Source organism: Callorhinchus milii, unplaced genomic scaffold (genome assembly GCF_018977255.1).
Source record: "Callorhinchus milii isolate IMCB2004 unplaced genomic scaffold, IMCB_Cmil_1.0 Scaffold10, whole genome shotgun sequence".
Classification (NCBI taxonomy): Eukaryota; Metazoa; Chordata; class Chondrichthyes; order Chimaeriformes; family Callorhinchidae; genus Callorhinchus; species Callorhinchus milii.
The window spans coordinates 16,389,286-16,413,380 of NW_024704751.1; the positions used below are offsets into that span (position 1 = coordinate 16,389,286).

Genomic DNA, 24,095 nt, shown 5'->3' on the forward strand with positions numbered 1-24,095 from the left:
AGTTAACATTTCAGGTCATAGAATATTACAGCACAGAAGGAGATCATTCGGCCCATCATACCTGAGCCATAACAGTTCTGACGAAAAGTCATTGAACTGAAACGTTGACTCACATCCCTCTCTCCATAGACAAAACACAAAATACTGTTCTTTTCTGACCAAGGGTCGTGGACCCGAAACATTGACTCACTTTCCTCTCTCCATAGATGCTGCCTGACCTGCTGAGTTTTCCCGGCTCTCTCTGTTTTTGTTCCTCTCTTCATAGATAATAATAATAATAATCCTTGCATTTGATATAGCGCTTTTCACGTCTTCTAGACGTCCCAAAGCGCATCACAGAATATACTGTGAAGTGAATTGACTGTTTATTTGTGGGCGAACGCGGCAGCCAATTGCGCACAGACCTGTGAGGCATGTTCCCAGTGCCTTCTGTTTTCAAATAAAGCAGCAATTACTGAGGAGAGAGAAAAAAAAGCCTGGCTAAGAGAAACCACCTGTAATTTTCCGCAACGATTTTTGTACACTGAATCCCTTAGTCAGAGCAGCAAACCTGCCCCATCCGCCCACCACCGGGTGATTTTATTGACCGACAGCCACTGAGCCAAAGTTAACTTCTAAGGTGGTTTTTTTTTGTTATTTTTGCGCTTCTCAATGTGCAGGATGTTGACTCAGAGAAGTTTTTTTCCATTCTGATACCCAGAATTAGCATCAGACAAGAGAGAGAGAGAGAGAGACAGAAGGAGAGACAGTGGAGGGAAAGAAAGAAAGAAAGAGAGATGGGATTTTAATGCATTGTTTGCTGAAATGTCGGTGTCATTTTGCATTAACAAAAAAATAAGAGTTACAAAGTGTAACAGTTGGAATTATTCTGAATGATAATTGCTGTCTGCTTAATCCGAGAGAGACCCAAGGAAGCTGGGGAGGAGCTCCTCAGGCACATGGAGCAATCCTGCCAGAGGTGGGAGGAGATTCACTCAGCCTCACTCTGTACAGACATCCAACATATAGAGAGAGACACACACATCACACACACACACAGAGATGCAGACAGATATTGCAGAGATATTACCTGTGTAGAAACAGATAGAGACACACACACACAGGTACAGACACACACCACATCGTTTCAGAGAGAGAGAGAGACACACATATAGATTTGGACAGACTCAGAGACAGTCAGAGGCACAGACACACACATCACACACATACACACACACAAACGATTATGTAAAGGATGCAGCCACAGTTCTGATCTGTGTGATATTTTATTGCTGGTCTTGCCATGGTGCAGGGCAGGGAGAGGGACATACTGCCTGGGGTCTGCTCAGCCACACGCAGGTGAGTGAGTGGTGCCTTTCTCTGAGATCCTGGAGTTAATGTGTTGAAATTCTGTGGTTTAAGAATGAGTGTCACTGGTTAACACCTGAAGAGATGAAGAGAACTGAGTGATTCCTCTTCGACTGCGCCTTTGGTCACCCTCCTACCCCTACCCTCCACCCCCTGATCCCAACCCCCTGCTCGGGTCCAAATCCCTGACTGTCCAGCGCTTTGGGAACGTCCTCCCGACGTGAAAGGCGCAATAGAGATGTAATTTGTTGTTGTTTTATATTGCGCTGAGGTTTGTCTGCAGTAACGCCTGATGTCCACAAACCAGATCTGTGACCACAAACCATTTGATTTTATTCCGCTGTTGTTGGCTTACAACGTTCATGCAATTTCTTACTAAATATTTAATAAGAAGAATTGGAACATTATAACCTGAATGTGGCAATGCACAGTATTAGGTAACTATGTGACACCTGCAGACTCTCTCCCTCTCAGTGATGAACAAACCCTCTCTGGAGCCAGTTTGTTTCAGTAAAATGGAACTGCAATTGAGGAAAAGTGATGCAAATGGTATGTTTTATTTCCTGCTCCTGTGACTAAGCGGAGTCTCTCATTGTAATTTCTGAGTAAAGTGGAAGGGTTACAACAGCAACAAATGACATTTGTATAGCGCCTTTCACGTCAGGAGGAAGTCCCAAATCGCTGAAACACCATTACAGGGAGCCAGAAGGGGGAGAAAAACCCTCATCGCTATCTAGTAACCACCATCACCATTTGGCCCGAGTACAGAAGGTGATCGGTGGCAGCACCCCGGTCTGAGTCAGTATTTGGGGGGTTGGGTGTGGGGGAATGATGATGTGCATTGTAGAGTTCAGCAGGCCAACATTCATACGCTTTGTGTGTATGATATGAATTCCCCATTAGTTTCACACTGTTAGTGGGTGTAACGTTACAGTTAGTCGCCGGTGATATTAATGTTTGATATGTTCAAGGGGCCGAGCACAGTGTGAGCAGGACAGCTGTCTCTCTGCACAAGGGATTCAATGCAATGAGCGATGGTTTCTGGCTTTCCCAGCTCACTGACCCAGGCACCGAGTCCTCACAGAGCACAGACTCGCTGCCTCTAAGGTGAGGGGTGCTGCATAATACACAAATAAAGGGAGGGAGAAAGAAATGGCTTAATAGAGCAGGTTATTAGTACATGGGGAATGCCCTATTAAAGTGGTGGATAGAAGCAAGAGCCCATCATAATGTCTTTTAAAAGAGAATTAAACAAATATTTGTCAAGGAAAATACAAAAAGTTCAGGAGTAAGGGCGAGGGAGTAAGACTAAATGATTACCTCTTCAGAGATGTGGCACAGAGGCCTAATGGTATAAAATGCTTTTGTGTCTCCTGTAAATTTGGTTGGAGTTGTGGTTAAGGGATCTTATCTTCTCAATGGGTATTCTGGAATGATGAAATCAAATGGGCCAAAGGACCGTCTTCATCCCAACTTTCTCTTATGAGCTTGAGAAAAACTCCACTGCCATGGGAAGAGATGACGTCTCTACATTTAAAGGGCTCATGAATAAGTACTTGGCAAATGCATTGTTTACAAATACAAGTTGCTTTGACACTGTCATTGCTGGGTCCAGCGCTCCTCCCTTCACAGTAAAAGCTCTACCAGCCTCCAGAGGCCTCTCGCTGGGGGAGCAAAGGGAGAGAGCTATCCACTACACCTTCGGGAACAGCCTGGGAATTACCATGATGAGGTGGTTGGGTAGCACTATCTATAATGGCAGCAGGAAGAGATGTCACAGTGTCAGTGAGTGTAGCTCGAGTGGAGTTCACAGAGTATAACTTTAGCACGAAACATTGAGAAATGTCTTCAGCATGTCTTGAGTAATTGAGATTTTGTTTTTCACTCTCGCATGGAATCAAATTCCACAAACAGCTCCGCGGAGGCCCATTTTCAGCCTCTCCGTTTCTTATCATCCACTTTGCTGACCATTTAACAAAAGCCAGATGTCTGTGGCCCTGATTGAGTGACCTGAGTGTCAGCATCTCAGAGCTACTTTACAATTCCTTCCAGCCTCTGACTCAAGTCGCTTTACCAGCTTCCACCCTGAGTTACTTCATCTCTCTTCAATTACAGCTATATCCTTACTAACCTACGTTGATTTGATAATCTTTCCCCAGACCAAGGTTCGCTATATGGGGGAGGGAGGGTGGTAGGAGAATTACTGACCAAGGTAACTTTAAGCAGGGAGAGGAAAAGTAGCCGGGTTAATGTTTTAAAACTTAAGATGATACAGAATCTTGAAAAAAATCTGAATTTTAAAACTGCTTTTGCACAGTTCTTATTAATAACAACAATCCTTGCATTGATACAGTGCCTTATCACATCATAAGGAAGTCTCAAAGCACTTCAAAGAAAAAGAACTAATGTCCAAATTAAGATTAAATTGATGAATTTTGCTACAATTCTGTACAATCTTTAAATTGTAAGACAAAATGATCTCACCGAGTGAGACAATGTGGAATCTCACACTTCTGCACTATTTAAGCTGTTAAACTCTCTCTCCCTCTCTCTCTCTGAATATGTGCATTAAGCAACAGTTTCTCCTCCACTCCCCGCTCGGATTAAATCAAAATATTACTGAGTGTGTTGTACAACTTCCTTGTCTCTGAATTCTCCCCTCTCCTAGAGATTTAATGCTCTCTGCGGGACAGCTGGTGTGTCTGTCCCAAGAACTGTGGCTGTGTGAATCCAGGCAGGGGCAGGGGGGCTTACTGGGAGGCAGTTTGGGGCCATATGGAAAAGCCATCTCGGACGCCGGCTTTGGTAAATCCTTTCCCCAGCCATTAAGCTCTGGAGTGATGGGATATCAGATGAGCTGGGGAGCAAATGGGCAGCTTATGATCAATCTAAGCCTCTCTGCTGATTCCACACAGGAATGTCTATTTCGGTGCTTACAGGGCAGAGAGCATTAGAACTGTTTAGTATAAATTTTATCCTGATCCATTAGTACTGTGAGGCCTGTAACCCGTCACTCCCCACCCACCATAACAACACCACATCCACATCCTTCACGTCCACCTGAACTGGCAGAGCTGAGCTGGCTGTAATGTCTCAACTGAAGGATGTGGGGTGGCCCCCAGTGTGAGTCAGCACCTTCAGGAGAAGAGGATAATACAAAGCAGCGTGAACTTTCTCACTAACGTTTTCACACTGTGAGGGAATTGTTGTACTTTACATCACTCGTCTCTCCCTCCTGAGGCCGTTTTCTTCCCTTCCTGTTTTTTTTGTTGAAATTTGAGACCAACAATCTGAATATTTATTCCAGTTTCTCTCTCCTCCCCCAATTTGTCATTCACTTGTTGACTGTGTGCTGGATGTTGCTGGTGCAAACCTGCGCTCACTGCACTCAAAGTAATTCCCTGTAAAACGCAGTGTCTCGGAACACTTAACACTTGAAGCTCTCTGGGACACTAACCTGCGTGAGGGGTGTTATTATAAATGTAAGCTATTGTTGTTAACAGTTACGGAGCCTAATGCCAAGCTGGGGGGAGGGAGGAGGTGACCATAAGCACGGTCGAAGAGGAAGGTCTTCAGTTGTGATCTAAAAGAGAGGAATGAGAGGACACGGTGGAGGGATTGAGTGAGTGAGCTCCAAAGTTTCGGGAAGTAGTGGCTGAAAGCGTGGAGGCCGTTGGTGGAGCAGAGGGGACGAGGGATGAGCAGGAGGCTGGAATGAGTTGGGAGAAGGCAGTGGGCAGTGGAGTTGGGAGTAAGCAGGTCAGAAAGATAGGGAGGTACCATTGCGTGAAGAGTGAGAGGATCTTGAAGTCGATCCATTCTGTGACTAGGAGCCAGTGGCGCCCGGCGAGGACCGGTGTGACAGGAATACGAAGTTTAGTGTGGGTGAAAATACTGGCGGCGGAGTTCTGAATCTGTACTTTGTAGTGGAGTGGAGCAGGGAGACCGGTGAAGAGATCATTGGAGTAGTCAACGCTGGAGGTAATGAAGGTGTGGACGAGGGTTTCGGCTGTGTTGGGGCTGAGGTACGGTTGGAGGCGGACAATGTGACTCAGCAATTGGACGACTCAGCAAATGCTGCTCCTTGAGGCACTTCCTTTATTGGGGTTATAAAAGGCAGTGACCACCTGCAGTCAATGAGGGTCATTCTGCACTCCTTATACCATTAGGTCACAGAGATGAAAGCTTCTGAAACTCTCACCACAACACTGTGGTCTTCAGCCAGTGGCACTGAGGTGAAAAGGTCAGACTTAGACTCAATAAATCTACCCTGGACTCCGCTGTGCGGCCCGGCTGGATAATTGTTCCGATGGATAACAAGTGGGGATGAGCCCCTTCCCTCTGAGCAAATGTCTTCATTGTCATTGCTTCTGTGGCAGATGCAGCCAGAGAGACAGAATCACACCAGGCTTCATCTTGTCACATCAGCTCATTCTTAAATTCAGGCTAATTTGAAGCTGCTTTTCTGAAGTTGTTAAGAGGAAACCAACTTCCAAATTATAAACCGTGACTGGCACAGGCGGGATGGGCTGAGCAGCCTGCGTCTGTGCCGTACATTCTTTGTAAAACGGGAGGTCCTCCCGACTGGAGAGACGCTATACAAATGTAATTTGTTGTCGTTGTAAACACGTGTAGGAATGTTTGACAATTAGGTACAATTCTGGCCTTAAATTGTAAGTCAAAATGGCCTCGCAGGCTAAGACTGGATGGAATTACATTTCTCTCACCGTATATGATCCTCGGTCCAGCTATGAGCTGGGTTCATCAATTGCTGTGCGCCATTGGCTGCCGCGTTCGCCCACAAATATACAGTCAATTCACTTTACAGTGTGTTCTGTGAAGCGCTTTGGGACGTCTTCCCGACGTGAAAAGCGCTATATCAAATGCAAGGATTATTATTATTATTATTATCACTGAGCTCATGCTCAAATCTTCCTGACCCCGTTCAACTCTTTGCCATTGACTCACGCAGGTTTGACTGAAGGATTGACTGTACTTGAGGGATTTCCACTGTCCCAACACACACCTTATACACTGGCCTGCTTTAGGAATGACTAGCGACAGTGCACAAACCAATTCTATTTCCCTTTCTACACACACAAGAGTTTACAAAGGATTTGTGCATGTTTCCTGTTTTACTTGTGAATAGATGTCTAAAACTTAATATGGGTCTCCTTCTCAACAAACTCCAGCCCTTTCATCCACTGAATAAAAGGCAAACGTGTAATATTTCTACTGCCTGCAGCTAACATGAAAGCCTCAACGGTGTGTTAAGATCAAAGCTCTCTCAGTGTGTTGAGCAGCTGTGATTAGCAGTGTGCGGCACAGGGAAGGATGCAGGCTCAGTGCTCAACAGGTCAGCACCTCTGATCAGACTAATCAAACTCAGGTCCCTAGGAGTGTGCACAAGCACTGCACGGCGTGAAAGCCGCTATATAAATGTAATTTGCTGTTGTTGGTGTTGTTGCACAGTCCAGGCAATTGGCCAAAACCAAGCCTTTAACGCTCTGTGAGTTGCGCTGTGATCCCAGGACAGAGTCATCAAAATTAAAGGACACGAGGGGGCCATCCGGCCTATTGTGCCAGTGCCCGGAAAAGCTTCTCCACTAAAGCTCTCTACACTTAATCCCTTCCCCCGCATTTTTCCCATCCATAAAACTGTAGCAATGTACGACTCAGTTGGAGATCATTCGAGCAAAATTTTTTGTGTTACTGTTTCTGCCTCTCCCAAGACGCAACCATCCCAATTGCAGCTCTCCTCAGGAGAGAGACTGGGACAAACCAGACTCCCGGCACATTGACAAATCGATCCCGCAACACCAGGAGATTTAATCATCATAGTGAATAGTTTCCCTCTCTCTCCAGGAAGAGGATGCACATTCCATTCGATTTGGGATTTCTATGTGGAGGTGGGTCGCATGGAAATCTCACCTTGGTTTGGGCACAGTGATGGGTTTCCACTTGTGTCAGACTCCCAGCTGACCCTCAAAAAATTGATAGTTGCTGTCAAAACCATCTTGTCAGATGATCCAATAGTAAATGTCAACAGCTGATTTGACTCGCATTGATTCTCAGCCCCGTTCGCTTCATTAATTCAGTTTATGGATTATTTTCTCTTCCCAGAAGCTGTGTTGCCTGAGCGCTAGTCGTGCCTCTCCATTGATTGGAATGAGGAGACCCCGGATCAGTTGGCCCGGACGTGCTTCCAAACTTTCCTCCGGAAAACGTTTCCAAACGTGGAAAGTTCACACCAGGTAACAGATGTGTGACATCTTTTCGTGGTCGAGGCTGTACGTGATTAAAGCGAAGATGAGGGTGTGTCAGGAAATTTGGGACAAAACAGCTTGATGATTGTCAACACTTTGCTTTGATTATTTTCAGGAGGATGGCCTGAGATGCTACCCCGCGTGGAGGGCGCTATATAAGTGCAAGTTGTTGTTGTTGTTGTTGAGGTCAGCTGTGTGAAGTTGAGTGCTGAGTGGCTGATAGAGACATTGGTGGCGGCTGATTCTCTGCGGTTAGGAGGCACCAGGTAGCCTGACCTCAGCCGCTGGACATGCGAGAGAATCTGGATATATGCCATCTCGAGCTCTAGATTTATAGATGGCCCCGGCCTGCCGTTAATCGCTGCACAATGAAGCCTGGGACTCCGGTGAGCTCGCCCTCCCCTCTGCGGCTGCTCAACAGGGGCCCGGAGTATCTACGCCGGCAAATGCAAAGTGACGACAGGAGCCCGGTGCGGAGCGCTGTCGAGAGGCTGGAAGCGGACAAGGCCAAGTACGTCAAGAGCCAGCAGGCCATGAGCAGCCGGCAGGATCCGGCCTCACCTTCCCAAGCCGCGTCCGCGCTGCCCGGTTACTCCCGCGGACACGGTCAGCCCAACGCGGCCGATCTCAGCCGCCTCCAGCCCGGCTCGGGCCACATCACGAAAGAGAACACGAATTTCGAACTGCTGAAGAACGTGCAGAACGTTCTGCTGGACGGGGCTTGCCAAGAATCTCCCACCGTCAGGCGGGCAAACGCCCGGAGAATGCCAAGACCCGACTCCCTGATCATGTACCGGCAGAAGTGGGACGGCAAAGGCAGAGCCCCGGAGAGCGGCAGAGGCTACGGATTCATCCGCCGGCTCTTCCGGGGTTCGGTGAGAGAAAAACAAACCGCCTCCCTGGACCGTGTGAAGGACGGGGCCAGAGCCAGACACGTCAATGACAGTGACTCAACACCGGACACCAAGAACGATTACATCTTTCTGTACCCACACACAAACGTCGCCATCTCTCCGGGCATCTGTCGTGCCAGGCTGCAAAGGTCAGCGAAGGTGAGCGGGGCTGCTGTGTTGAGTGTAAACTCTGACCCTGACCAGCGCTCCTCTGCTGCTCTCTCTGAGGCCGAACGTTTCTTCAATGAATGTGGGCTGGACCCAGAGGTCGTTCGGCAACTGGCCTCGGCCAGACCCCAGCCCAGCGGCACAGCCACCTCACACAGCAGTGAGCCGTGCGGGCACAGCGCGGACAGGGAGGGAATTTACGAAGAGGAAATGAACAAGCAGGTCCCCGCGGAGGTGTCCGTCATCGAACGCAACGCACGGGTCATCAAATGGCTGTACGGCTGTAAAAAGGCCAAGGAAGGGCCAAGGGAATCCACTGTGTAGAGAGAGCGAGAGAGCGAGGGAGGGGCAGGCAACCTGACCATTGAATGAACTGTGGACAGACTACACAGTCTATGTTGACCAAAGCTCTGGGAGGAGCAGAGCTAAGCTCAGCCTTCAGAACTTACAAATGAGGCTTATATTTAAGATGTAATATTTTATTTTGAGAGTGTAATAAGCTGGGGTAACACCCCCCCCCCATCCCCCATGGCCCCCATCATTTGCTCCATGGGAGCTCTGACACCTACACACACGAGTAGACACACTGCATCGTACAATCACTTTCACATTTCAGTGCATGCATGTGCACACACTTACATACAAGTGTGCACACACACATGCACGCACTTGCTGTGACTCCAGGCATGAGTTTAGCTGTCAATTGTTAAGTATTGAATGTGCATTATATTTATAATTCACACAACTGGTCACCGCCCACTTCTTTTGTTTCTGAACCCGGTGGTGTTGGAATGTATGTTTCTGTATTTGATACAAAGGTTTGACATTTTTGTAACTGGAATGCAAAGTTTAATAAAGTTTTATCTAAGTTCTGGACGTGTGGGGGAATGTGAGGTGGGGATGGTGAAGGGCGAACAAATGGTGGTAAAATCTGATTCATCACTGTCTTTTGGAGGCAAATTGACTCTGATCCGAATCTCTGCAATATAAGCGCTCTGAGACTCTACTCTGAGTGAGAGGCACTATATGCAAGTTGCTCTTGTTCTGCTGTGTGAGCACAGCCACTGATTGCCAGTTAATAATAATAATAATAATAATAATAATAATAATAATAATGCTTGCATTTGATATAGTCTTATCACGTTGTTGAGATGTCTCAAAAGCGTGTCACAGAATATACTGTAATGTGAACTGACTATTTTGGGGGTGAAATTTTAAAATATGAAAGTTCTTCACTTTCCTGACATGGATTTACTTTGTTCAGGCAGCCTCTTACAGGGCCTACATTTACTCTTATTTATGTGGCAATTGCTAAATTCAGTTTTTACTTTGAACTCCATGTTTCCCTATAGTTCTTAAAAGAAACTTCGCAATTGAGGCTTATTTAAGAATCTGCCCTAATTCTGAACACTCTGAAATGCTATAAATCTTAAGAGTTCAAAAAGCACGTCTCCCACCTGTGCCGTGGGAAGTTAGTTGGAGCGGGGGAGGGGAGGCAAGGAAACAAGCACTGGAAGTTTTATTTAGCGTTTTTTTCACACAGGGTTGATATCAGAGGCTCTGGTGGAGCCTGGGTTAGAGGCAGAGCGAAGTTCTCTTGCTGTTTCTCCGGTCTGACATTTCCACATCCCGCGCCAGCCATCTGGCAGAAGCCAGACGCTGCAAATTCTCTTAACTCTTTAAACTCATTAAATCAAACCTTTACAAAAGAAGCATGTTTCACATTAACGTTCATGCCACTTTTACCCACAACCTGACTCAGAGTCCAGAGCGCTACCAATGAGCCAGGCTGACACATGAAGCAAGTACTGAAGGCAACTGAACAAGAAGTCCCAGGTTTAGAGGGCAATTTTGGAAGTATTTCTTAAGTATTGTTCCAGGAAGTATTTCTTTACCCAGAGGGTAATTAATGACTGGAATGGGTTATCCAGAAAGGTTGTTAAGACCAGGCAGGAGGTTGAGAAACGCCTTGATGCTGTAAAGAGAGGACAGTTGGATCGGTATTCTTCAACACATGAGATCACCCAATCTCTCTTGTGATCATATGAAATCTTGCCAGTTGTTTTACATTTGAAGGAACGCGCACAAACTGTCCACAGGACACCTGTCATCACCCAGGTTTGCTGGTCTCTAAACTATCTCATTGAGGGAAGTTTCCGTGTGTGGGTGGTCTGCATACATTTGTGGAACTTTAGTCTGGTTTGCTTCTTCTCAAGAATGGTGATGGGGTTCAGGCGTGTGTCAGACACACAGCTGACCAAACAAAATCCCATTTATACCCAAATACAAGTCACAAGCTGAGACCGATCACGTTATCACTGTGTGTGTGTGGTGGGGGGTGGGGGGTGGCGAGGGGAGCGTTGGGCTGGACAAGAAGCAATTGTGGAGTTGTGGAGCAAGGCGCTTCGCACTCTTAACTTTTAGGGTTTTATGTGGTTGTGGCATAATAATAATAATAATCCTTGCATTTGATATAATGCATGCTGTCCCATCCCCCTCCGGCCTGTCCCTGGCTAAACCCCTACCTCTTTCACTTTCTTATTCCACTCCCAAAGCACAGTGACCTCTGATGGCCCTCGCCTTGTGCTGAGAAGACAGATCAGTGGATGTGAAACAAACCTAACAAAGCATTTGATGTTACTCCCCAGTTTACACGAATCTGTGATAATGATAATAATAATCCTTGCATTTGATATAATGCCTTATCGTGTCATTGAGGACTCAAAACGCTTCAGAGAATGTTCTGTAAAGTGATCACACGAAGCCTAATCCCATTCCCGCACCTGAGACGGGTGGGTCCCAGACTCTGGGCAAACTGATCGAATAAACGTCCTGAGAGATGTGAACTGAAATTATTCCAAGGATCGGATTTACGATTCTGTAATGTGAACCAGCTTCACAATGCCTGGATTGGGAGACAGATCCGTAAATCGCAGCCTGCTGATTTTGCTAGCTCATGTCTGCCCTTTCACCCCCAGGCTGCTGCCTCCTCTCTGATTAGTTGCAGCTTGTGTGTGTGTGTGTGTGTTAGTGTGTGAGACAGAGGTCTCCGTGATAGTCTGTGACTGGTAGCTGTTACTCACTGCCATCGCTCCGGGGATTAGTGGCCTTTCTTTCACACACCCAGAGCAGCGGAGGATGTTTATAGAACATTCTGATTGCAGGCTGGTGAAATCAATTCACATTATCTTATTCAGATCGATCCTCTCGTGGCTAATGCCGGGGTGGATTCACAGTTACAAACTGCTGTTCCCTTGCTGGAACTGCTTTGTGCTGAAGGGAGTTCCGCAGGTGTTCCGAGGTGACCATTCCTCAGGTGTGAGCCCAGAGAGTGAGCGTCGGCAGCGATTTAGGTTAAAGTTTCGCCCACAAAATACACAGTTTACAATATATTCTGTGAGGCGCTTTGAGACGTCTCAATGATATGATAAGGAGATACATCAAATGCAAGGATTATTATTATTAAGTGGTTACAGTAAACTCTTGATAACTCGACCCTGTCTTAACTTCTCTGGGACATCACAACCCAACGTGAAAGGCGCTACCATATATAAATGCAATTTGTTGATATTGTTAACTTGTCACTAGGACTTAAGTCATGCTGTCAGTGACTCAGCCGCATTTATTTATGTATTGATACATATGCCTAACTTGCCACTCTGGATAACTCACTGCTGAGTCCTTTTCCCTCGGAGAGACTTGTTATCAGGTGTTTACTGTTTGTGAAATCTAGAACGAATGGGTAAGGATGAACAGGGTCCAGCCTAGGCTAAGCTGAAGGGAGAGGGAATGAGGTAGTGACAGTAAAATAAACTAAATCAGATTTATATCTATCTATAATGGACACAGAGCACTTTGGATGTGGACGAAAGTTCACGTGAAGTCTAGTTTTAACTGAGGAGCTTTGTAATTATGGGCTGTTGTGTTTGCGGACAGGAGCTGGAACAGAGAAAGCCGCTTTCATCAACTAAAGGAAATAACATGAATTTGTGGCTGGAAGTTCTAAATTTGGAATAAACGATTAACTTGCCAAAAAAAAAAACTTTTACTAAAATGTGGCTGCATTGTTTTGTGTGTTTGTCCTCCAGCCCAGCTGTTATACATCAGCTCACGCCATGAGATATTCCCCAGGGCAGATTCTGCTAATCCCCCACCAAGCTTGACTCCCCCTCTGAAATAAACCAATATTAATACTTGCATTTGATGCAGCACCTATATAATTGAAAGGTCTCAAAGCCATTGCTGTCAAGTGTAGTGACTGTTTATTTGGAGGCAAGCAAACAAATCCACGACTGTTTGTGGGACACCGCTGTGCGCAATTGGCTGCTGCGTTCCGCCCACAAAATATACAGTCAATTTACTTTACAATATATTCTGTGAACCGCTTTGAGATGCCTCAATGACGTGATAAGGCGCCATATCAAATGCAAGGATTATTATTATTTATTATGTGAAGTGTTCCTGACTGACATTTTAATGGAACTGTTCACCTTCCCTCAGGTCAGCCGGTCGGTCAGGACTCCGGGCTAAATGTTAAGTGAAAAAAGTAATTTGGTGAATATAGAGTGGGAGTGATTCCCTTTTCAACTAATTTGGGGATTAGTAAGAGATGATTGTTACCAGCTAGAGTTCAAAGAGGGTTAATAATGATCATTGCATCTCTACAAAGCCACATTATTACTGTTATTAGCTCTTTGAACAGCTTTGTGTTGCTCCAATCTTTCTGGGAGGAGACGCTTGGAGTGGTCAAAGGAGGACACTATATCCTGTGTGAATTAATGATGTTTCAAGATTCTGACTTTGATGAAGGTNAAAAAAGGGCTGAACGGTAGGACAAGAATTAGGGGTAAGGGGCAGTTTTTTTCCACCAACATTAATTGATGTGCGGAACACGATCACCAGATTCCTTGACAATATTCAAAAGGAGAAAGGAGTTACTCCTGGTGTCCCTGGCCAACAGAAAAATGGATCATTTACACTTTGTGGCTTGTATGAAAATTGACTGCTACATTTGCCCACAAATATACAGTTACGGAACTTGAATTCCCCTTTCAACATTATAGGCCCAATTTGCCCAATAACAAATACAAGAACTATAATAATAATCCTTGCATTTGACATGTCTTTGAGACATCTCAAAGCATTTCACAGCAAATTGACTGTATATTTTGTGAGGTGAAATTATCAGTTACCAGGATAGATCTCTGTAAATGTGTTCAAGAAGAAAGAAATTGCCTTCTCTTTTTTTTTGAATAGTGCCATGTGATCTTTAACATTCACTTGAAGAGGTTCAGGACATTAGTTTAATGTACCACAATAATAACCATTGCATTTAATATACAGCAGGTGTGAGTCATTTTGACGCTCTGTGAGTTGCACTGTCCTCTCCACTGTGATTCCAGGACATAGAATCATTTAAATTAAGGGACACAAAGGGGGCTGTCCAGTTCATCGTGCCAGTGCCTGAAAAAGCTGTAAATTTCACTCACAAAATCTACAGTCAATTCAATTCAATTTACAATATATTCTGTGAAACGCTTTGAGATGTCTTGAAAACGTGATGAGGCGCTATATCAAATGCAAGGCTTATTATTATTATTATTATTATTATTAATGCAGCCCTTTCATTTCAGAATAGCTCACTTCAAAGCACTTCAGAGTAATTACTTTAATATGTCGTGATTGTGTATTTTGTAGGTGAATATGTACATCTGAAGGTTGACTCTGACAATGCACACGCCCCAGGGCAGCACTCCCCCTACTGTGTTGGATTGTCAGCCTGGACTGTGAGCTCAAATCCGTGGACATGGAGATTTGAACCTCTTGACTCAGACGCCAGAGTGCGGGCAACTGAGCCAGACTGACACCTGATGTCCACTCACTGCCATCTTGTGGTGTCCATGGGATAATTCTGCATCGGGTTCCCCAGGTCAGGTTTTTCGGTAACCCACACTTCTTCCAGTTTTGAATTCAACAATAACAAAATGACGTTTGTACGGTTAGCGCCTTTCACGTCGCGAGGACGTCTCGAGGTGCTGGACGGTCAGTTTCGTGAAATTCATAAGGAGTCCTGTAGCTCAGTGGTTCGAGCACTCGCTTTGCAAGTGAGAGACCTGAGTTCAATTCCAGGCAGAGGGCGAAACCTCAGGCAAGTTTCCTTACTCCACACAGAGCCTAATAATAATCCCTCCAAAACAATAATAAATTGGTCATTTTCAATCTACAACTGTTTGTGGGACATTGCTGTGCGCAATTGGCTGCCGCGTTCGTCCACAAATATACAGTCAATTCACTTTACAGTGTGTTCTGTGAAGAGCTTTGGGACGTCCTCCCGATGTGAAAAGCACTATATGAAATGCAAGGATTATTATTATTATTATTATTATTATTATTATTATGTGTTTCACACAGGGTTTAAAATTCTAGCCACCACCCAGTTTATTGAATTTGGCTCAGACGATGAGGTTGATGGAAAAATCAAACATTTTACATCTGATTATTCACATTTGGTTTCCTTTTTAAGCTTATATCGTACTGTATCGCTCAGCAGCAGATCCCAGCATTCAGTAAAAACGTTTCAGTTGCTTCAACACCTTGTGTGAAAGTGACAGCCAATGTTGCAGGTTTCGCTAACTAAACTCTATTCATATATGTCAAATGCAATGATTATTATTATTATTATTATTATTATTATTGTAGTCTTCTCACTCGAATTCAAGATCCTCACCCTCACCTACAAGGCCATTCACGGCCTCGCTCCCTCCTACCTCTCTGACCTACTATCCCCCTACCTATCTGCCCGTACCCTCCGTTCCTCTGGCTCCGGTCTGCTCCACATCCCCCGCCCCAATCGCCCTACCATCGGTGGTCTTCAGCCTCTCAGCCCCGAGGCTCTGGAACTCCATCCCCAGTGCCTTTGCTGCCTCCTCCCTTTCCTCCTTCAAGGCCGGTCTCAAGACCTTTCTCTTTGACCTTCAGCCTTCAGCTCCGTTCTCGACTCTCTACCCCTCCTCGCTCCCTCCCCTCCCTCCCCTTACCCTGACCATTCCCCCCCTCTTCGGGTCCTCCCGACGTGAAAGGCACTCTATAAATGGAATCTTGTTGTTGTTGTTGTTGTTCTCTCATGCTTCTCTGCTCCTGTATAATAGTGATATTTATTGATGGTGTTACCCGTTTCATAGTGCCACTTTACCCTTTTGCTTCTACTTTCCGGACAAATTATAAGGGAAGAGGATGCACACGCGCGGGAGAGGGGAAAGGGGAGGATTATCGGAAGATGGATTGGGATCAGGTGGCGGTTTCACGCGGAGGATAAACACTGGTGAGGACGGGTTGGGCTGAATAATGATAATAATAATCCTTGTGTTTGATACAGCGCTTTTCACGTCGGGAGGACGTCCCAAAGCGCTTCACAGAACACACTGTAAAGTGAATTGACTGTATATTTGTGGGCGAACGCGGCAGCCAATTGCGCACAGCAATGTCCCACAAACAGTCGTAGATTGAAAATGACCAATTTATTATTGTTTTGGTTTTGGAGGGATTATTATTAGGCTCTGTGTGGAGTAAGGAAACTTGCCCGAGGTTTCGCCCTCTGCCTGGAATTGAACTCAGGTCTCTCACTGGCAAAGCGAGTGCTCTAATCACTGAGCTACAGAGACTCCACGATGGACCAGTTTTAGTGCTGTGACGGTCAACGTCATTCCATGGAATCGAACGAACCGCCGCGTCGCAACAAGACGGCCGTTGGTGGCCTGGGCCGACGAGTCAAACAGTCACTACAGCTGCCGGGGATTCCCAGTGAAGCTCGTGACCCCGGGAGGGCCTTCATGACCACCAGCGGCGGCCCCTCCACACCCCCGGACCAGACTGACTCCGGCCCTCCATAAAATAGTCCCACACAAATCGCTGAAGGGCGTTCACCGAGGAGGCATCGCAGCGAATGACCACGTGGCCGATGACGAGCCAACAGCGTGTCCAGGCGGGTGCGCGCGCAGTTCGCAGCGGTTGCGATGAGGCTAAAGCCGGTGCTGTGCGCGGCGGAGTGATACGGCGCGGCGGGTCACGTGTGACGTTTGACGTGTCACGTGTCACGTGCGACGTTTGACGTGCGACGTGTGACGCAGGCGGCCGGGCGACGCTCCTCGCGGCTCAGGTACCGGCTGTGTTCAGCCCCGCGCGCTCGAGCGTCTCCCCGGCCGCCGCCGCCCCCGCCCCCGCCGCCGCCAGCAGCAGCCCCAGCGCTTCCCCGGCGACCGTTTCATTCACAGTTCACCGGGGTTCCCGCCCTTCACCCGGCGGAGTCCACGCCGCTCTTTCCCATTGGCTGCTGTCGCTCGCGGAACGTCCCGCCTCTGCTCCACGCTGATTGGAGGACCTGCGGGGCTGCAGGTGATTGGCCGAGCCGCGTGTCAATCTGGTGTGTGTGTGTGGGGGGGGGGAGGGGGAGGGGATAAGAATACCAATAATCTTTGCAAAAAAACGCCAAAATGCTGGAAATCTGAAACCGCAACAGAAGTGGCCGTCACCTCTCAGGGGGTCCGGCAGCGGCTGCGGAGCCGGGACGAGTGAGTCTAAACGTTTCGGGTCCTTCCGCCGCCCCTTCAAAACGATCCTTGCGTTTGCCTCCGAGACGTTCCCAAAGCGTTTCGCGGGACGCACTGTGAGGCTGAACGGGACTGGATGTTGCCGTGGGCGGAATGCGGCGGCCGATCGCGCACAGCGGCGACCCCACAAACCCGCGTGGATTGGGCGGCCAAGTGTTTTTTTTTGAAGGAATTATTTACCCCTGGAAAAGCGATCCACCAATTGTCTAACAACCGGGTTCCTACTTACTGCCACAGGTCTCTCGCTTGCAAGGCGAGTACTCCTAACCACTGAGCTACAGTACTCCACACACACATCTGTATATAGTGCCTGTCGTGCAGGATAGCGCTCCAGAGCACTCCAAAAGAAGCACCCGGAATCCAGTGTTTAGAAAATCTTCATTAACTTCACCCAAGTCCCTTTGCCTCAGAGATTCTCATCTCCCATTTTGATTTATTCCCCCCTAGTTTATCGAACACGGTGAGGTCTGTAAGCAGTGCTGAAGGGACTCGCAAACCCATCGAATGTCTTGGATCCAGGAGAAGAAGCTTCACCTTGCTGAGCGGCTCAGTGCATGCGTTTTAAAGGTAAATCTTTATTATGCTTTATTAACATGAGATTTTCTCTGAAGCTCTTGTGATGGCTGACTACGTAATGCTATGATTTTGGACGATGTCACACAGTCTGAGCCTTAGAACAAAAAAAATCAGTACCTACTGACAGTGGGTCACTACCACCCTGTTCAGTACAGTGTTGCACGCAACATGTAAAGTCAGCGTATTTCATAGAACTTCAGGGAACTTCAGACCCTCATAGTTGCATTAAAGTGGATTTGTAGATCTTCTGAGCTCTGGAATTGGACAGTCTCTGTACTTTCCTCTATACCTTCTTTTCTCAAATTCTTCTACCCCTTCATCTCTTCCCTCCTCATTTTTTTTGCCAGTTGCAAATATCTCAATACCTCTTCTGCAGGTTGGCCCGATCCCGAAGCATGTGGCATTCATCATGGATGGGAACCGTCGATATGCTGAAAAGCGGCAGGTGGAAAGACAACAGGGCCACTCTCAGGGCTTTGAGAAGCTGGCAGAGGTATGGCTCCCTCTCTCCAAATGCATATAAGAACCACTTATGTCTTTCAAACAATGGAATTCATCAGCAGTATCTGCGTTCCTTCAAACTGGGTTCAGGATCAAGCCTTTCCCCCAGCTTATTGTTAATAGCCTGAAATGGCTGTTTGCCTTCCTATACGTTGCAGTGTAATGCGGTAGTCATGCCTGGGTGTGGAACTGCAGCTGAGCTGATGGGGTTGTTTTCTGTATGTGTTGCAGACTCTCCGGTGGTGCTTGCACCTGGATATCCAGGAGGTGACTGTCTACGCGTTCAGTATCGAGAACTTCAAACGCTCGAAAGAGGAGGTGGATGGGCTGATGGAACTCGCACGGCAGAAGTTCACACGACTTCTCGAGGAACAGTAGGTTTGCGGCAGTGACTGACAGTTAGGCCAAATCAGCCATTGTTTCTGCTTCTGATCGCTGACCAGAGACCCCTTACTTGGAGGTGGATTTTTGGCTCCACATCAGATTAATCTCTCCATGATGCTGTCAAGATTGACAGTTGAGGAATAAGCCCTTTGTGTGAGCTGCTAGAAGTTGACCAGGACCTTAGGAAAAGAAACATATGCCACACGGCCCATTGTGTCACCCGGGAAAGGGTAACCTAGAAGAGGGCAGACAATACCAAATTGCCTTCAGGACAGGCTGTCTCAACTGCTGTTCTTCAGCGCAAAATCTCCAAACAGAATTCTATATCACAAAAACAGCTTTATAATTGCTCTGTTGTATAGCTGGGAGACGTGATGTGTATACTGAGCAGTAGATTAAAAAAGTGAAAGCGTGAGGTTCTTCCTCTCAGCGATAATTCCTCCTGTTCAGCACTGGTTTGATCAGGCTTTTTCTTTGTCTTTTTCTCGATTTAGGGACAATTTGAAGAAACACGGTGTTTGTATCCGGGTTCTGGGTGACCTGACCTTGCTGCCTGTGGACATCCAGGAGCTGATTGCACAGGCTGTACTTGCCACTCAGCATTACAACAAGTAAGAGTTTCCTCTTCATCCTGTCGGTCACTCACTTCACGGCTGTTTGTGGGACATTGATGTGCGCAAATTGGCTGCCGCATTTGCCTACAAAATACACAGTCACTACATTTCACAGTAAATTCTGTAAGGCCCCATTGAGATGTTTTGAAGATGTGAAAAGGCTCTGTATCAAATGCAAGATTATTATAATTCTCTTCTGGACCTGAAACAGGAGCTGGACTGTTTCAGGTTTCTTCCCTAACTTCTCACACACCCATGCCCTTCCCATAATGAAGCCAGCATTTTTAATGGAACCTTGTGGCACTAGTGATCGAGTTTCTGTGGGTCAGTTCTCATGTGCTGATGTTTTTGGTGTACCAGAGGGTATTGGGTAAGCAGTCCAGGAAGCAGGTCAACATTCTGTCAAATGACCAAATCCCTCCGGCAGCCATGAGACCTTTAAGACGTGTTTTTCATCTACCAGAGAATCTTTCTCCAGAGGCTGTGACTTAGTAAAAGTATCTCTAAATCTGGTGAGTCAGGTCCTGGTTTAGTTTTGTAACTAACTATCTTTACATCTTCCTTTTCCTTTTGAGTAGGTGTTTCCTGAACGTGTGCTTTGCCTATACCTCCCGGCACGAAATCAGCAATGCTGTTCGTGAGATGGCCTGGGGAGTCGAGGAAGGAATACTGAAGCCCAGGTAAAGTTACCTTTCACACTACACGCTAAGCTCAGCTCTCAGTCTCTGCTGATTAGAATGGGGAAAACAGGGTGTTTCCGTGACATGGGATTGGCTTGTGCACCTCTTCCCTGTAGTGGCTGTTGAGCAAGTGATTTGTTTCAATTTCTGTGTGAAATAACGGGATACCAACAGCCATAACCACAACTACTCATATTTGTATTTCACCATTCAAGTAGGATGAACATCTTTAAAGCACTTTACAGAGTCAATAGGGAGGAGCAAAAAGAGAATTGAAGGCAGGGACAGAAGAGCAAGGCAAAGGGATTTTGTAATAAATTCTGATTGGATTTATAATCCCTCTCAGAAAAGGGTCTTTTGATTTTTGTCTCCTTCCCCGAAGGCACATGTTGGGGAATGATTTCGACAGGTGCCCTGTGTAATGTCTCTGTGAGTGGCTGATCTTCTGTGTGAGACAAGGAGTGAGTGTCACACCTAAGCCAGGTGGAGTCTCTCTCTCCAATGTCCATATTGGATAATTAAGAACCAAATTCCATTTTCACTAGTGTTGCCATGTTAGCATATGAAGATGTTTCCCATTATGTAGTGACTCTAATGCAGGAAAAACATAGCAGCTTGAGTGAGCTTGATCTTGGGCTGCCTAAGGCACTTCGACCGGACGAGCTGGGTTCACTGAGTAGCGGCCACCCTCCAACCCTCCTGACCCCAACTCCCAGTTCAGGTTGTAAAACCCCTGACCGTCCAGCACCCTGGGACATCTTTTCGACACGCAGGGTGCTATACAATTGTAAATTGTTGTTGTTGGTTTGAGGTGACCCGAATGCAGTGCTGGTGTGTGTTGTGGGGTGGTATTTCTGGTGTGTGTGGGAGAGGGGGCATATTTATGGTGGGAGCTCGGTTTCTAAAACTTGCTCTCTTTCAGTGACGTGTCCGAGTCTGTGCTGGACAAATGCCTTTACTCCAGTGGGTCTCCAAACCCAGGGCTGCTGATCCGGACATCCGGGGAGGTGCGTCTCAGTGACTTTATGCTGTGGCAGGTAAGACCCTCAGTACAGCACATTAATCATTTATGGGCTTCTTGCACTTTACGTAAAATCTCTAATGTCCTCTTTACCACAGAATGCATTGCATAGAACGTTCCAGCAACAACATGCTCTCATGGGTTTGGGACTCCCACACTTTGGTTTTATTCAACTGTTGCAAGCCTTTGAGCACTCAGGTGGAGCTTGCTCTGAGGTTTGGAGCACTTTGCGGATGTACCTTCGTTCCTAGATACTGGGTCACAACTGCTAATTCCCCTTCGCTTGCAGCACCTGACCCAGGCCAGTGTGTTTGCTGTACGAAGAGATTATAATTATAAAAATGCTTACATTTGATACAATGTGTGACACATGGGGAGATTTACATGTGAGGATTGTCCTTTGCTGGCATGGATTCAGCACTTTGAATACCACCAATTAGTAAGCAACCAATATATCTTCTATACTAATAAAGACGTTCTGTCTGTCTGTCTGTGTATCTGTCCGTCCGCCAAGAAAGCAATAACCGATTGACATAGAGACATGATTTATACCTCATCGGAGAGATCTTGCATAGGGAGGGGAGTGTCGTTTTGCTTAAGGTGTACACACAGTGTTTATGGCATGTTAAATAGTTTGTGAGTGGTATCACTGAAATCTACATTCCATATTGGATTTGCTTGCAAGCATCGCTGCAGTGGGTACAGCTAATCAATTTGTATCAATAATCCCATCTTCCGCTCTGACTTTCTCTTCAGACATCCCATTCATGCCTGGTTTTCCAGCCCGTGTTGTGGCCAGAGTATTCATTCTGGAACCTGTGCCAGGCCGTGCTGCAATACCAGATGAACTACACAGCCATACAGGTAAGGAGCGAGCAGCTTCCAGATTGTGGCTGTGAGCAGGAGACCAGTGGGGTAGTGGGGCATAGTTACTCTGAGCGTAAATCTCATTTTAATCGATTGTGAAGACCTGTAGAGGAGTGGTTAGAGAACTCGCCTCACAAGAGAGAGGACTCAGGTTTGATTCCCGGGCAGGGCAAAACCATAGGCAAGTATTCTTACTCCACACGCTTCTGTTTACATACCAGTAAGTGGTGTTAGTCAATTGGTGGATCGCTTTCCGAGGGTAATAATCACTTACAAAAAATATATATATTTGGGTCATTCAACCATGGACACCAATTGGCTGCTGTGTTTTGCCCACAAAATACATGACCAATCCAATTTACATTATATTCTGTGAAGCGCTTTGAAACGTGTCAACGATGTGATAAGGCGCTATATCAAATGCAAAGATTATCATAATTTCCCCATTAAATTGCAGAAAGCCAAAGACTTGCAGGTTGCGGACTGCAAGCGACGGCAAGCGGAGTCTGATCGCGCCTGTGTGTTGGAGCTCCTGGAGCAGAGTCCCTCGGGGAATGTGGAGGACGGGCAATTGGATCAGAACCAGGTGCAACAGTACACAGCGGAACGAGAGCAACGAGTTACCAGCTTCCTGTGCGCACTCGAACAGAAGCGCAAGAAATTCCTCAGTGATCTTGTAGCGGGCTGCCCACCGTTTGTATGCTCATAGGAGAGGCATCAACATCCTGCTGCAATCCACAGGACAGGACACGTGTGAGGGAACAAGTGCAGTCAGTATAGGCATTGCTGGAACAAACAGTTTGGCTTCAATATTTACCTGTCTACAGGTCAGGAGAATTGTCCCACATGAGGTATTCACTTCATTCCTGATTCTTCAAACTGACGTCCCCTTTCACCCCTTCCCATTCCCGGCCTCGAGTCCTGTTCCAAACCTGTGGGATTTTGTTACCGGCAAAACTCTGCCATTGAGGATCTAAATGGCATGTTTCTTAATGAGAAATGCATGTAACAAATGATGGGGGGTCGGGGGGGATTTCATTCTGGTAACCGGAAATGCGTCACAGCAACATCAAATGTGGGAACAACTGGAGTAGAATTCCAGAGTGGAGCTCGGAGTAATATGCTTCAGGGATCAGGGTGCTATCGCGATGTGAGTGCACATCCCAGTGGTATGTGTGGTGGAGTGGGGAGAGACACAGTCCCATTGGGGCGGTCACTGGCTAGGTCACAGGAGGACTAATCTCCATTTATTGCAGTGCTGCTGAGACTGAGAAAGCGGCAGTACTTGTACTCCACTCACTGCAATGTAATTGTTCTGCTGTCACCCCCAAAATGGGAGAGACCAGTGATTGTGAAGATGCCTCACTCCACCCTTGTATGCCAGCTCACAGACTAACCTGGACACTTGACCTGGTTCCCTGTGGCCCCTGAGTGTGTGTGAATCCTCCTCAGCCCATCACAGTCCCCTACTCATTCAGGGATTTGGTGAATATGGGCATGTCCCGTTTATATAATTTATATGTTAAAATATTTTGAGCTCATATACATTCTAACATAATTGTGTCTGAAGAAAGAATTTCAAAAAAACAGAATAAATTTCTATTCTTATTGGAGCTCTTGCTATTTGTATGTGTCAGCGTGGCTCAGGCAGTCACACTCTCGTTTTTCGGTCAGAAGGTTGTAAGTTCAAGCTCTGCATCAGGACTTTGAGCTGTGCCTGCGACGCAGTGCAGTATTTGGACAGCGTTGCGTTGTTCGGCAATTCCATTCTTCAGATGAGACAAACCGAGATCTCATGTGCCTGTTCAGGTAAGATTTTAAAGAACCCATGGTCTTTCAGGAAAGAGAAGGGAATTTTCCCCCTTTGTTCTAGCCAACAATCTTCCAGAACTGGGAGTGCTGGATGGAACAGTGTAGGAAAGCTTTTCCTTCATAACGAACTCAGCCTGTATTTACATAATATGCAAATACATCTGTTTTGAGGGAATAAATAGATAAGCCTATCTTACAGGAACGGGAGTAAGCCATTCAACCCCTCAAGCTTGTTCTACCATTCTACTGGAATGGTTCAGTTGGTAGCACTGTCGCCTCTGATTCAGAAACCTGTGGGTTCAAGCCCTAAATTGGGACTCACATAGTCTAAGCTGACGCTCCAATGCAGTGCCGGAGGTG

General features: G+C 46.6%; 2 protein-coding genes and 1 long non-coding RNA gene across 5 annotated transcripts; all 3 read left to right on the forward strand.

Annotated features, from left to right (window-relative positions):
• The first annotated feature begins 622 nt into the window (after positions 1 to 622).
• On the forward strand, positions 623 to 7,759 carry LOC103179563. Its single transcript, XR_487990.2, has 3 exons — positions 623 to 1,338; positions 7,471 to 7,601; positions 7,729 to 7,759. It is a non-coding gene; the product is annotated as an uncharacterized LOC103179563 (long non-coding RNA).
• A 39-nt stretch (positions 7,760 to 7,798) lies between these two features.
• fam110d (family with sequence similarity 110 member D) lies at positions 7,799 to 9,546 on the forward strand. Its single transcript, XM_007894920.2, has one exon. It carries the CDS (start codon positions 7,982 to 7,984, stop codon positions 8,996 to 8,998), a length of 1,017 nt encoding a protein of 338 aa, XP_007893111.2. The 5' UTR covers positions 7,799 to 7,981; the 3' UTR covers positions 8,999 to 9,546.
• A 7,203-nt stretch (positions 9,547 to 16,749) lies between these two features.
• On the forward strand, positions 16,750 to 23,528 carry dhdds (dehydrodolichyl diphosphate synthase). 3 transcript variants are annotated; one of them, XM_007894921.2, is made up of 9 exons: positions 16,750 to 16,829; positions 17,728 to 17,847; positions 18,233 to 18,349; positions 18,589 to 18,731; positions 19,236 to 19,352; positions 19,934 to 20,035; positions 20,958 to 21,072; positions 21,813 to 21,920; positions 22,381 to 23,528. In XM_007894921.2, the coding sequence occupies exons 2-9, from the start codon at positions 17,785 to 17,787 to the stop codon at positions 22,630 to 22,632; spliced, it is 1,017 nt and encodes a 338-aa protein (XP_007893112.1). In that variant the 5' UTR covers positions 16,750 to 16,829; positions 17,728 to 17,784; the 3' UTR covers positions 22,633 to 23,528. The 3 variants fall into 3 exon arrangements, with proteins under 3 accessions (XP_007893112.1, XP_007893114.1, XP_007893113.1); XM_007894923.2 differs by lacking the exon at positions 16,750 to 16,829 and adding an exon at positions 17,041 to 17,065; XM_007894922.2 differs by lacking the exon at positions 16,750 to 16,829 and adding an exon at positions 17,152 to 17,241.
• Positions 23,529 to 24,095: the final 567 nt, after the last annotated feature.

Excerpts from the sequence above, each read along its gene's own strand:
- fam110d (XM_007894920.2), top strand. The coding sequence starts at position 7,982 with ATGAAGCCTGGGACTCCGGTGAGCTCGCCCTCCCCTCTGCGGCTGCTC.
- dhdds (XM_007894921.2), top strand. The coding sequence starts at position 17,785 with ATGTCTTGGATCCAGGAGAAGAAGCTTCACCTTGCTGAGCGGCTCAGT. Across the intron at positions 17,848-18,232 it reads TCAGTGCATGCGTTTTAAAG|GTTGGCCCGATCCCGAAGCA; the intron begins GTAAATCTTTAT and ends CCTCTTCTGCAG. Across the intron at positions 21,921-22,380 it reads TGAACTACACAGCCATACAG|AAAGCCAAAGACTTGCAGGT; the intron begins GTAAGGAGCGAG and ends ATTAAATTGCAG.